This window comes from Chinchilla lanigera, unplaced genomic scaffold (genome assembly GCF_000276665.1).
Source record: "Chinchilla lanigera isolate Chin_1 unplaced genomic scaffold, ChiLan1.0 scaffold00055, whole genome shotgun sequence".
NCBI lineage: Eukaryota > Metazoa > Chordata > Mammalia > Rodentia > Chinchillidae > Chinchilla > Chinchilla lanigera.
The window spans coordinates 204,182-218,912 of NW_004955456.1; the positions used below are offsets into that span (position 1 = coordinate 204,182).

At 45.8% G+C, this 14,731-nt stretch overlaps 1 protein-coding gene across 1 annotated transcript in view; it reads right to left on the bottom strand.

Annotated features, from left to right (window-relative positions):
- Positions 1-252: 252 nt before the first annotated feature.
- Lancl2 (LanC lantibiotic synthetase component C-like 2 (bacterial)) overlaps positions 253-14,731 on the bottom strand; it is a gene marked incomplete in the record, with an annotated part of 45,710 nt that continues 31,231 nt past the window's right edge. The window contains 4 exon segments of the mRNA XM_013520628.1: positions 253-2,645; positions 4,472-4,544; positions 7,243-7,419; positions 13,698-13,880. Coding sequence (XP_013376082.1) covers positions 2,551-2,645; positions 4,472-4,544; positions 7,243-7,419; positions 13,698-13,880 — 528 coding nt within the window.

Genomic DNA, 14,731 nt, shown 5'->3' on the forward strand with positions numbered 1-14,731 from the left:
TGCCGCTGAGAAGGTAAAGGGCCTGTCACATAATTCAAGCTCAACACCTGTGGCTGCTACTTTACTATCCAGGTTACAGAAGGTCTCACTGGAATCAAAGAGAGCGCATGGCCAGAGACCTTTGGCTGGGACATCGTAGTATGAACGCTGGCCCCGTTTTCACATGAAGACCACATCTTCAGAACAGGGACCAGTGCTCCTACCCAGGTCACTGCCCAACACAGAGAAGAGCAAATGAGAAGTCCACAGCCATCACCACAAAACTGTTTTTTACTAACAAAACCAAAGAATCCCAAACACTTTTGTGGACATCAACTTCTTTCCTTCAGATTTTAAAACGGTACTGTGCGTGTACACATTTTAAATTTTAAACACTGTGGAGAACAGAGTTGTGGAACAAACAAGTCCAATAAATGGACATGAGATGCTTTGAAATCTGATCTTGAATACTCAGAATGGTTAAATGGATGTCTGTGAATCCCCCACCCTCTGCCTGGAGGAACTGGGAGCTGGCTCTTCACACAGCGGCCCACACAACGGACAAGAGGAAGCAGCTGCATGGAGAAGCACAGAGCTGCACATCTGCCAGTGCCCAGTGGGTAAGGGGCAAGGTGCCAACCCAGCAGGCTTTAAAAGCTCTGAAAGTAAAATCTCCTCCATTTACTCCACAGGTATTTCATCTTTCTCTTAGCATGCTGGCCAGAAAAATGAGCAGGTCATTTTCACACATGCACAGGAGTGCGTGCTCCTGGGCAGATGCCCAGGTAACTTAAGAGTCACCTTGGCCAGAATCAGGGCGTCCCCAGGGGCCTCCTCCTTGCAGAGAAGGGCTGACTGAGAGCCCAGAGATTTGCTGAGCCCCACACCCCTCCCCCAGACAGGAGGCAGGCAGGCCTCCTCAGCAAACTCTATCATTCTTTGATGGCATGGGAAGGGGAGTGGGAACCATGCTGCTGGATGAGGCTGGGTAGCACATGAGGTCCTCTGAAACATTCCCGTCAGCCAGAATGGGGTGCTGGACTCCCCTGGAAAGCTATCAGCAGGCAGGAAGTCACTTAAAGCTTAATCATGAGGGTTACAGCACCACGCTGACGTGGAGGAAACGAATTGTGACTTAGAAACAGGGCTGTCTGAGGAGAGGAGACTCCAAGGCAACCCTCAGAAACTAAAGGTCACACGTTCAGGTGCCAGACCCACACAGAAGATCCAGCAATGCCCAGAAAACTGCACATGCATAAAGGCATCTGGTCTTTGAAATGGATTCTCTTCCCTTCCCTTCATGAAAGGACTGGAAACTAGGACTGATGAACCCTTAAGTGCCCCCACAGACAAGGATCAGGCCATTCCAAGTCCCGTCTTCTGCGATCCGTACCTTACCTTGCACAGGTGAAGTCTTTAGAAAGTCCTCGCCTGATGACAAAAACTCTTCTGAAACAGATTCTATATGGCAGAATTACTAAGGGGAGTGCTAATGCAAATTAATATCCCTTTAAGAAACTGTCACCCAGATAATACTGTAATTTTCTTGTTAGAACATTAATGTGTTCCTCATGTGTACAAATGCATCCTAGTACTTTTGATTTTACTCTCCTAAAGTAGACAAAAATAAGCAATGTATTTATCCCAAATTTATACTTCGGACAATTCTCAACTAGATCTATGTGCTTGCAACGAAGCTTATTTCAAACTTATAGTGATCCATCACCAATTTCCAATTTATCCTCTGTTCCTATAATAATTAAGTCACCAATTGGTAAAATTGGGATGGGAGCTGTTGTAATAATATATACCTGGGTGAATGTTCTAGACTGACCAATGTTTCATCTGTCCAGTCACTGTTATTTACAATGCTAATTTAAAGATTACTCATGGTGTTGTGAAGTCCACCACCCAGGGCTGCCTTGGACCTCAGGAGCCTCATGAGCTTCATGTAAGGGTCATGAAAACAGTCGCAGTGGCCCCTCCCACTTCTGGACAGCCCAAGGCCAGCCTAGCACATAGCGAGGGGTGGCCCTAACCATGATCCCCCAGTGTCCCTCTTATCTGTTGCTTCTCAGTGTTTGGAGTGGTCTTTTCTTTGTGTTCTTCAGAAAGGTATCTATGGAAAAACCAAGACCTTCTCACTAGAGTGCCACTCTTAGTGACCGTTCTAACAGACGAAGGACGCCTCCTGACAGTTCCTGCCTGTACACAGAGACGACACCCTTATGCATTAGATACAGAAATGCAGCTGCCATGGAACCCGTGCAAGCTGCGTCCTGTGTGTGTGTGAGGAGAACAACTCATGCCTACAGACAACACCAGGGAACATGCAAACACTGCAGGAACCGGATGTGCAGAACTCGTATTTCACACCCTGAGGGCAACACTGTCACAAACGCTGATGGGATGGCTTGTCACTCATGCTCTAACTTGAAGGTCTCTGCAACAAAAGGGGCCTGTGAGGGTTTCAGCTTTTTTCTTTCAGGATTCACAGTTGGTTGTGTCAGGCACTGAGCAATCTGGAGCCTTTTGGTCCGACAGGTGTTTTAGTTGTCTTATTGCACCTTTTTAATCCCTTTGGGCAGAGCCAAGTTCAAATGCTGGAAACCGCGATGTCTCTGGCGTGAGGACATCAGAGAGAAAGTGAATAGTGCCAGCCATGCCTGCAAAGCAAGAGTGGGAACTTTAGGGATGGCTCTCAGGCAGGGTCTGAAACAGGGACTTCCGTCACCTCAGTACACTGCATTTTCAAGTCTAGACACAAGCCATAACAGGAACTTAATAATATTATCAATTAGAAGTATTAGTACCTAGGAATATGAGTAATTATAAAACTAAAACAAGAGCTAATGTTGAAGAAAGTTCTGAAAAGGAAGAACAATAACATCATCTATAAAAACAGTAACTGATGGTCTGCTGCAAGCGTGACAGACAGCCTATAATTCAGGAAAATAATAGAGTCCCACAGAAAGACTGAAATATTTTGTATATTTGTGTGTGTGCTTCTGTATATACTGACTCGCTTATAAACCACAGGGATCAAAGGCAGAGGCTAACCGGGGTTGGGATTTTTTAATCTCTTTAGAACCACATCTCACATACTCTACATAAACTTCATAAGTAATAAATGAATTCTTAATCAAACAGATGGGTATTGAGCTTTGGCGGCGCCCTTTCTGTGTCAGTTGATAAGGTTATGTGCTTTACCTCCTTTAGCCTATTGATATGGTCAATTACACTGATTCTGTCTCAAATATTAAGCCAGTTTTCTATGTCTGGAATAAACCCTGCTTAGTCACCGTGTAGTTCTTTTTACATACTGCATAATCCCACATTTGTTAGCATTTTGTTAAAGACTTTTTCATCTGTACTAATGAGGTTGTTGTCTCCAGTTTTCCTGTTTTATACATTTATCTGGCATTGGTATCAGGGTAACACTGACCTAGCGGCTTCCTCTCATTTTCTGTTTTTTTGAAAGAGACTGTGTTATTACTTGGTGAAAGAACTGGTGTGAATGTAATTTATTTTTATTTTATTTATTTATTTTTTGTCTTTCTGAGACAGGGTCTTGCTATGCAGTTCAGGCAGGCTCTGAGCTCACCTTGTAGTCCAGGCTGGTCTCGAACTTGCAATGTTCCTCTTGTTTCAGACTCCCGAGTGCTGGGATTACAGGCGTGCGCTACCACACCTGGCTAATATAATTTAAATGTTTGGTACAATTATGTAGTAAAATCTTTTGGGACTGGAGATTTCTTTCTCTAAGACTCATGCAGTAATGGGGGTGGGCTTTTCAGAGTAGCTGGGTCTGGAGTGTGTGATGCTGGGATTAAGGGTGTGTGATTACTCAACCAGTTCCCTGATGGGTTTGACATAGTTCTGGCTAGGATTAAGGATGTGAGTGCTATACCCACCCTAGGACAGATAGCCTGCCCACAATATAAGGGACAGGAAGAGGCTTGTCCCTCCCTCCCTTACTGGTTTTGCTATCTTCTGCCTGCCATGAACTGTTCTCTGCAAAGCCACCTTGCCCTGGAGCCAGCTGGACTGAAACTCTGTGAGCTAAATAAACTCTGAGCTAAATCAACCCATCCTCCCTTACCTTATGGGTGTTGGGTAGTTTACTCAGCAATGTGCAAATTAACTAAGACACTTCCATACATAACTTAATGATGTATTTTAAAGAACTACCCAGGTTGCTGTGAGCCCGTTGATGTTAGGTCCTGTTACAAGGGAAATGGAGAGGGGTGAGCTTGTCTCCCTTCACTGACCAGCAGGCCTTTCCCACTGTCTGCAAACCCTTCACAGAGGCACTAAGGACACTGGAGGAACTGATGGGACAGAGAATGGGCACGGTAAAGACACTCCGCATTGTTTTCAGCAGTAATCTCAACTCTCTGTGGCCACTGTGATTTTGAAGTTATTACTCAGGCATGACCAAAGGCACCAGGGATGGGAGGGCTTGTCCACTCAGAGACTGCTGACTGCCTACCTTCAAAGAGGGAGTAGGGCCGGTCGGGGATGCGGCACCCATGTGCTCCGTAGTCCAGACACCACTCTGCAAACTGACAGGAAAGAGATCCTTGTGAGAACAGCACTCCAGCTGGACAGCACTGCGGGGCAGAGCCAGAGGCCTGCAGGTGGCCGAGTGTGGGGCACGGCTGCGCTGGGCTCCACAGTGTTCTGCCCTGTGGCGGAGCCCCATGAGGTACAGCTGCTCCTCCACAGCTACAGGGGAGTCTGAGGTAGAAACCCTCACCCAGCCATAGCCCAGCCTCCAGGACCTGCCCCTGCCCCTTCCATCTGGAAGAAAACAGGGCGAAAGCAGCCTTCGGCCTTGGCTGCCCGTGCCAGCATCTGCTCTGGCTCCAGTGGGGGCTTGCAGTCTCGGCCCGGCCTGGGAGCACTCAGCACACACTGGAGAACACCCCCGCCCTGGCTTCTCTGCCTCAGCCCCACGCTGGCCCCGTGGCCCCACAGCGAGGCGCTGTCAGCGCCTGGAAGACGCCGCTCCCGCCCAGGCACTTGCCCCGCAGCAAGCAAGCTGGCCCGTCTCCTGCCCCTTCTGTGGGGTTTTCTGTATCATACAATAGACTTTTTTTTTGCTTTAAGCTGACATAATTTGGCAATTTGTACATTGAGAATCATAAACGTGAAACACAATGAATATAAAATTCAGCACGTGTACAATAAATTTAGTTTGCTTTACACCTTCCAAATCTGCTTACTTTTTTAGCTTGTCTGATACACCATCTACCTGGTTTTCTCAGAAAAACACTGAGGTATTTCTTTTTTCTACGTTAAAACAAAACAACTGCAACATTTTTCTACATTAAAACAAAACAACTGCACTAAGTTCTGTGGGTTCCACATCCGACACTGCCTAGATCTCTTCTCATCACAAGCAAAGCCCAGGTAGATATCACAAGGTTTCTCGTATTCATGATCAAACAACAACGGGGGAACCCCAAGCCCTGCCTCCTCCTTCCATCATTACCCCCGGTCACCTTTCTAAAAGAAGGGGCTCAGTGTGGACCCCTACTCTCTAATTAACACTCAACGATGGCTAACTATTAAAGTCACCTAAGGGCTTGAAAGATACTGGTGCCTGGGTTTCTTCTTCACTTGATCTATGGTGGGGCAAAACCAAGGTTGGGGATGGCTCCCCAACAGAGGACTCGGCCCCTCAACCTGCTGCTCACCAGCAGAGGACCAAGTCCCTCCCGCCAACGCCCACCCACCTGGCTTCATCTCCATCAGAACCACTTGCTCCGTGGCATGCCAGAGCACTGGACGTAGCTTTCCCAGGACACACTACGCTGCTTCACGCTCCAGCTTGGTGTGAGCTCTCCTCCCCACCACCCAGGACCACCTTTCCTGACCTGCCTGCGAGACTCCATCTCTGAAGAAACAGCGATGTCTTAAGCCCCCACGAATCGACACAGTTCTCCTTCTTCACCTTATCACCCATCATCGTAACTGGTATCAAGGCTGCTGAAGCCTGCAGAGTCTTACTGCTTCCCACCTCTGCCTCCAGTTCCTTTCCTCACCCCGCAGCCTAGCCACCACAAACTTCCTCCAGTCCTCCTGGTGCCCCACATGTCCAGCCTGTGGACCTGTACTTTCCTTTCCTTTTCCTTTCATTTCCTCAGTCCCTTTAGACTAACCTCCACCCATCCTTCAGGTCTTGGCCTGGACATCACTTTCTGCCATCCCAGGACTGGCTTGGGCTCTGCCCTCTTTATGGCTCCCACAGCATCCTGCAGGCTCCCATGTGTGGGTCCCACAGACGTGCATTCTCAGAGAACTCACAGAGGGACAGAGGCAGGCCCCGCGTGCTAAGAGGTGTTCACTGTCCAGAGGGAAGCGTACAGAACACAGTGGCCACAATACCTTCCCAACAAGGTCACTATGAACACTGGTGACTTTCTCCCACCTTTCCTCTTGTGTGCTACATCACGAGAGCTGTGTACAGCAATATAATGCCAGCAAATGCCTGACGCATCTTGCTTTGTGCCACTCATATTCACATACTCGGAGAAGATTCGTGAATTTCTACTGCGTGTCACTCACTGTTCATGGAACTTACATTGTACTGGTGGTGACGTGCTGAAGAACCAAGAAAAATACACAACCGATGGCTGTGAGTGCTCCTCTAGCTGGGAGTCTCAAGGCCTACAGACATCCCTACACTGACACGGGAAGGAAAGGGGTTGCTGTGCAGGCCTGTGGGGAAGAGGGTCCCCAATGAAGGAAACAGTGCTAAGAGTGAAGGGCACAAGCGTGGCACCCTCCGCCTCCATCCTCCATCGCAGCAGGGCAGGCGAGGACAGCGTGGAGGTCCAGCCGGCAGGGTGTGGGGCCAGGAGACATGCGTGGGACGTGGGGAAAGCCCAGGCACGAAGCTCTGTGCACCAGAGAGGAATGTGGGTTTGGCCTGCAGTGTGCTCTGAGCAGCAATAACTGGCATCACCTGCATGAGGACTTGATTGATTCTCTGAACACCTAGGCAGTGGGGAATATTTTTCCCATTTTACACATGAGGAAACTGAGCTGACACACAACGTGACCCTACCCAGGCAGTGTGGCCGCAAAACACACGTGCCCAGGAGCCGTCTGCATGTGCCGCCCTGTACTGCATATAAGGACACCATGACACGAGGAGCCCAGGACAAGGCTGTGGAGCAGAGGCCACCTCTGGGGAGAGGCAGGCGGAGGCCGTGAGAGAGGTCACGTGGGAGCCTTCGCATGCAGCGCCCTCACCTTGCAGGCGCGGTAGAGGTGCTTCCTGTCCTGCGTGAGGTGGTAAAGGGACAGGAAGGAGTAGCCATTCCCAGCAGCGCCATGGCAGATGCCGTAGCCCTTCCGGAGAAGGCCTCGCTGCCAAATCACGTCGCTGCACTCCACGGCTTCCTTCAGGTACTTCTCCTCCTTAAACACCTGGACAGGGACAGCCAGAGCAGGTGAGCAGGAGACGAACAGTTAGCAGAGCACTTCTCCCACACGAGGCTCTATGTACACATCCGCTGTCCCAGCACCGGGAGGCTGAGGTCGGGACACTCAAGTGTGAGTCCAGCCTGCTTAACTCAGTAGCTTGGAGAAATCTTGTCTCAAAATAAGAGGCTAAAGAAATTTCAATGTGAAGTCCCTGATTCAATTCCCAGTACCACCAAAAACTAAGCAAACAAAAATTTCCCCCTTCTTGGTAGAAAATTACACATTAAGAAAACAAAAACGCTACTGGGGACAAAAAAAAGTTAAAAATTAAAAATTACTAGCAACATGAATCATAGCCTCTTACAAGCTCAATCTGTCAAACTGTTTCTCTTGCCCTCCAATTCATAGTTTTGCAGAAGTAATTCTAAAACTTAGTAATTGATATTGAGCTGGGCATGGTGGTGCGCAATTGTAATCCCAGCACTCAGGAGGCTGAGGCAGGAGGATTACCATGATTTCAAGGTCAGTGTGGACTGCATAGTGAGACCTTGTCTCAAAAAACCAAAAAAAAAAATTAATATTAAGTAGCACATTTTATAAATGGGAAGGGGAATAATGGGGAGAGAGGGGAGGGGAGGGGGATAAAAAAGAATTAAGATGTGCGCATGTACCAGCTCCCCAGGAGGAACGTGGTCACTGCGCACTGTAAACATGGACTAACACAAAACCTAAATGACATGAAAAAGTGAAGTTAGTGCATCTCCTTGGTAAGATGCTTCACCACAAACCGCTGCACAGCTCTTGGGACACATCTACAGCTCCGAAGTGTCCACTCTCAGCAAGGGCCACCAAGGCATCAGGGACACCACAGCACCCTGTCCCCTGCTGAGCACATGCTCCCCCGGGTGAGCCTGTGTCTGGAGAGCCTGCAGAGCCCACCTGTGGGAGAGGGTGGCTGCGCGGATACACACAGACTGGCTGAGGTCTCAGAGCAGCAGCCTCCAAGAGTGCTTCCCGCGGACAGCTGCAGAGAGGCTTGCTGACAGCGACAGCGGAGGGTGAGCAAGAGGAAGCCGCTCTCACCTGCTCAGCCTGCCCCTTGGCCGCACCGGGCTGAACCCAAGGCCTCTGCACTGAGCTGCATCCCCAGCTCTTTTAGCTCTTTTACTCTGAGACAGGGTCTTGCTAAATCACCATGTTGCCCAGTCCGGGCTGGAACCCTCTTGCCTCAGCCTCCCAGTGTGCTGAGATTACAGGTGTGCATCACCCCTGGCTCCAGCCTCTTGTCTGCATTTTCCACTCTTTCCCCTTACACTTCATAACTGCTCCCTGGTCCTTCCCTGAGATCTGTTATTCGTGATCTCCTGCATTAGTCAGGCTATTCTAGTGCACGTGAACTGGACCATGAGGAGGAGCACCAAGGCCACCATGCGTGACCTACATGGGCCTGCTCCCCTGTGCTGGTGTGCAGTGCCTCCTTGGCATCAGGCTGAGGGTTCTGAGGCTGCAGGTGCAGGAGAAACAGAAGCACAGTTAATCACCAGGCTTCCAGAATCAGAAGCAAAACCCCTTCTCTTCATATAAAGGCAGCCAAAAGGTGGGCTCTGGGGTCAGACTGCCTAAGCCTGGTCTCAGCTTTTAGCTGTGTGACCTTGGACAAGTCCCTCAGGTTCTGTCTTAGTTTTCTTAGCTATGAAAGGACGACGTGGCTTGCTGTGAGGCCTACTGTGAGATAACGTGCCAGGAGCTTAGCACAGGGCCTGGCACACCTCAGGTGCTGACCACGGCTGAGCTCTACCAGCATTATTCTTCCTGGGTCACCCTGCTGGTATGAATACCTCCTCCTGTCACTGGCCCATTAAGCCTCTTAGAATTAGTTGTAAAGGAAAGTACTCTTGTGCATCCTACAGAAATAATCAGGCAAAGCAGTAGGCGAAAACCCACTGTCTTAGGCTATGTCTTGAAATCCATGAGGAGCAGGCCAGCTCCAAAGCAAACCCGATTTGCTCCTTTCTGGTGCTCAGAGGGGGAGGTATGATTGAAAGGGAGCCCATGTGATTTCCTTCATACCACCGCTGTTCCCTTGGTAAAAGCGGTGGTTGGAGATTTGCCCCATCACGTCACCTATACCTTAGTTTCCGGGCATTAGCAGCACCCCTTCTTACACTACCACATGCACATTCTACAAGAAAAGCTACGTTTACTAAGAACATATCTGAGAGTTGGGAATCACAGAAAATGTTTCCAGAGTTAGGCACAGATTCGTCGTCTTCATACTGCAGCAATCACAATTTGTGCAGAAAGTGCATTCCTTCTCCCAGACAGCGACTTTCCCTGAGCAGTCTCAGGACAGGAAGTGTGGGGAGACAGATGCAAAGGAAGTTATAAGGGATCTGGAGTTGGAAGACTGGGTCAGAGTCCCTCTTCTACAACCTTGGTCAACTCACACGACTTCCGACAGTGAGACCCTGGCTTACAACTTCTCTGAACCTGTTTGCTAACACTACGAAATGGACTGCTGCCAACACGACCGCATGTGGAAGGAATGACACAGATTTTAGGTAGCAATAACAAATGTCTTTAAGGGTGAAAGGGAAACTATACTCACTACCAGTGGACAGTGTTATGGCTTCTGTCTGGATGCTCCTCCCAAAGCCTCATGCCTTTGGAGGCGTTTTGGAGCTGGCTAGATCTAGTGTGTGTGATACTGGGGTTAAGGGTGTGGTACCAAATTAGTCCACTGAGTGGAATTAGCATAGTTCTGAGTGTGGATAATGGGCTAATGGACGCTCCACCCTGGGTGTAGGTGACACTAATCAACATGCCTGTAGCCTAGATGGACTGTAAGAAGAAAAGAAGGAAGGCAGGCTGCCTGCTGGCTGCCTTCTGCTTGGCATGCTATGGACTGTTTCTCCTCTGAGATGCTCCTCAGCCATGCCCCGTGCCTTGGAGCCAGCCAACTATGGACTGAAACCTCCACAAATTGTAACCCAAAATAAACCTTTCCTCTTTTAACTTGTGGGTGTTGGCTGTTTTGTCTCAGCAACAATAAAAGTAACTAAGACAGACAGCTAGGAACACTCAGAGAAAGGGACTATTAAAAAAAGAAATAGATGGATATTACAGATGTGGAAAAACCACCTATAGGTAAGATAAAATCACTGGATAGGCTTATAGCAGCTTGGATGTAACAAAGGAAATCACTGGTGAATATGAAACTACATAAATGGAAATTATCACACCTGAATTACAAAGAAGAAAAAGAAACTTGAAAATAACCCCACTATCACCTATGGAAAAATAATGGCCAAACATAAAATGTACTGAAAGATACATATTTATGACTTCAAGAAGATCAAGGAATCTCAAACAGGATAAATATAGACAAATACATATAGGTACATGGCAATTAAACTATTTAAAATAAACAAGAGGAAAATCTTAAAAGCTTTCAGAGGAAAAACACACACACACACACACACACACACACACACACACACACACCACAGGAAAGACATCAGCATGATGAATGACTAACTACTCATCAGAAACAATGAAGGACAATGGAACAGTAGCTCTAAAGTACTGAAAAGAAAAAAGAACCGTCCAACTAGAATTCCACAACCAGCAGAAATTTCTTTTAAAAATGAAGGTGAAGTAAGGACAAATTTAAGATTAATGAAAATCAATTTGTTGCAAAATCCAAAAGATCATTAATAACTGCTTTGCAAACCTGTATGTCAATAAATTGGAGAATTCAGAAGAAATGGAAAGATTCCTAGACATATATGAATTACCAAAACTGAAATAAGAAAATTTAAAAAACATGAATAATCCAGTAACAGGCATGAAATTGAAGCAATAATAAAAAACCTACCAACTAAGAAAAGCCCAGGTCCAGATGGATTCACTGCAGAATGCTACAAAAACCTCCAATAATCCTCAACCTCTTTAAGGAAATTGAAAGGAAAGGAGGACTCCCAAAGTCTTTCCTGGAAGCTACCCTGATTCTAAAACCAGACAAGGATATAATCAACCAAGAGAACTACAGGCCAACCTCTTTAATGAATGTAGATGTAAAAATCCTCAACAAGACACTGGCAAGCAGAATGCAACAAATCACCAAAAAGGTCATACCTAAACATGTGTAGCACCTACAGGAGGGAAATTTTGCAAATCTGGACTCAAATTACAGTTTATTTATAATGTATATTAATATTTTCCAAATACTTCAAAACTTTATGTCTCTATAATCATACCTGAAGAACTTCTGATTTTGTATGTAAGACGACAAATTGTTAAAGCTTGTTACGTAAGCATTCCAAATGTTTCCTAGTCAATTTTAAGACACAGCTCTTATGAAATGGACATTCCCTAAGTTAAATAACTGTAACTTGAGAGAGAACAGTCTAGAGCTGTGCTCATCTTTCTGGGCCCCTGCCCCTGCCTGGGCCACAGCCCCTCCACTCACTCACAGGCAGAGCACAGACGGTTCGGCTCACGGTGCGTGCACCCCGCAACAGGAAGGTGCAGTCTACACGTATTTCCTGAAGTTCATACTGTGAAGACATGTTTTACCCCTAACTGGACAACTAGATTATTTACACTTTTACAAATTCCTGCTGATATCTTTCTGACCCCAGAAGATTCTGACAATCTTCTCCTTCCTCGTGTTCAACAGTCTCGACGTAAAGGACAAAATCAAGTTTCAATCACTAAGTATGGGATCTTAACAGCTCTGGCTCCTGCTTTTCCAACAGGAGAGATTTCTGTTCTGGAATCCGTGAGGGAGGAGAGGTGTTCATATGGGATCTAGGCAGAGCCCTGCAGGGGGAGCCGGTCCTCTCATAACACAGTGATGCCCGCTACCAGGTGACCCTGGGTGGGGAGGGTGGGGTCAGGTAGCAGCCACTGTTGGCAGGGCCAGTGGGAGAGGAGCTCCCAGGATGGAGGTCCCCACAGGCCCTGTCAGAGCAGAGCACCCAGCTGCAAAGGCTGCTATCTTTAAGGGGAAAAGAGTTCCACAAACAAAAGCTTTCTAGTCTAGCATTTTTGCATCTGTTTAAATATGAAAAGGTCCCTGCTTATACTGTCAATATTATGCACACACCCTAAGGTTGGACATTTATAATATTACAGACATCTCCATGTTACTGCTCTAAAATACTAAAAACAGGAGAGGCAATCATTTGCACAGAATTATGGTTTAATATAAAGGCAGGGTTATATGAAGAAGATGAATCATTCTTCTCACTTTGAAATGCTGTATTTCATTGTGCTATGCTCTCAACAGATATCACGAGTCATTTCTTAACTTTCCTGTCATACCACTTCAATATTTTTGGTGTTATTGTTGAAGATCTAAAAAATTCTGAAAAATTAGTGTATATCTTACAAGTTAATTTCCTGTAATATTTTGAAATAATTTATCATAGTTCATCACAAAGAAAAAATAAAATTAATGCAGGTACCAGTACTTTTGATATTTTTTCATGTAGAAATATGAATTCTGCTCTATTAATTTCACCTATTTCTCTGATGTAGAGATTTGCCAAAATATGGTGCTAAATGGAAGAATTATGCTGGTTATAATTTCATCGATATGTTTATATACCAACATCAACTATGTATTACAAAGAAAGATGCATTAAATGGAAAATAAAATGACCAAAGCACTGTTGGTTTTCAACTTACATGACAAATCTTTGGGTAGGAATGAGTAACACTCTTAATATCATGCCCAATATGTCTTGAACTTACTAGAATTAACAATGGAAAGTACTGCTTACTTTCTCATAATGTTCCAGATGTACAAAAATGTGAGCACCATTCCTATCTCTTGGGAATAATTTTAAAGTCAAATTTAAAAGCTCTTGAATGACTGTAAGTCTGTCCAACAATAATGACTTATTCATGCAAGAGGGTAAAATGGTATGAAGACAACAAAAGCCACATGTGCTTATAATACTGTCTGCTGCCTCACTGAATGAATACTCCTACTGCGAGAATGAAAAGCATTACTACCCCCAGCAGGTATATTTTCCTTTATATACGAAAACATACTTGCAGCGGGAATCACAGTGATGAGTACAGAAATAAAGACTTTCTATTTATTTTGTAAAAACACTCATTCAAAAAGATTTTTAGTGTGCAACCAAATAGGCTTCCTGAATCAAGCTGAAAGTGTGGTGGACCCCTGCACCCCGGTGCTTGTACCACCAACAAAGGCACTGGCCAACAGGCCTGTGTGAGCATGTGGGTGACCATGGCTGAGTACTGACCTTATAGGCCTGCATGAGCATGTGGATGACTCCAGGGGCACCGTGGCACCAGTGCACCAAGCGATCTGTTTCATTGCTTAATGAAGATGGATAATTCCCAGATCGGAATTTTTTGTGGCGTACATAATCGATACTAGGCTTCACCATTTCAGTCAGGGTTTCTTGGTCCACTTTTGCTGCTGGCTTTAAAGAAACAAAAATAAAACTATGTTTTCTATAGTTTCTTAAAAAAAAAACCTCACTGTATCATGGCTAATAAAATAAAGCATCAATTGTCTGAAATATGGAGAAACATATAAAATTAGAATTAATTAAATTATCTGACTTTTTTTTTGTCTTTTTGAGACAGGGTCTCATTATGCAGTTCAGGCTGGCTTTGAACTTACTTTGGAGCCCAGGCTGGTCTTGAACTCACAGCAATTCTCCTGCCTCAGCCTCCCGAGTGCTGGGATTACAGGTGTGTGCCACCACGCCCAGCTCTATCTGATTTTTTAAAGACTTAGGCAGGCCACTTTTTTGTTTCAACTGATTTTGAAATCTTTTGAAAATATAAATATAGCTCAGCTGCACAGCACCTGCCTGGCAAGTGTGAGGTCCTAAGTTTGATTCCCAGTAACCCCCCCACCAAAAATATATATATTAGTGCTATAATGTATCAAACATATTTTGTTTTCTTTGGTGAATCAGGACCAGCAACATGGAAGAAAATCATCTTAGAGTAGGGAAGGAGACCTGGTTGAGTCTCTATGAAAGATTTTGTTTTTGTTCTGCTTTGTCTAAATACTAGTTCTTGATTTCTTCCATGTGGCACTTACCTCCTAAGAAGCCAAGTACCCCCTCCTGCCATATCTATTCACGGACTTTGTCACTTCAGGAGAATTATTTAACTTCCTTTTCTTGACAGGATAATCACAGTATTCAACTCCGAGGTTGTGAGGAGTAACTGACAAAAAAATGCATACTCCATTCTTTCATCCAATAATTCGTGTGTAATAATAGCTATTACTTCCTGAAAGCACTCATTAAATGTTACC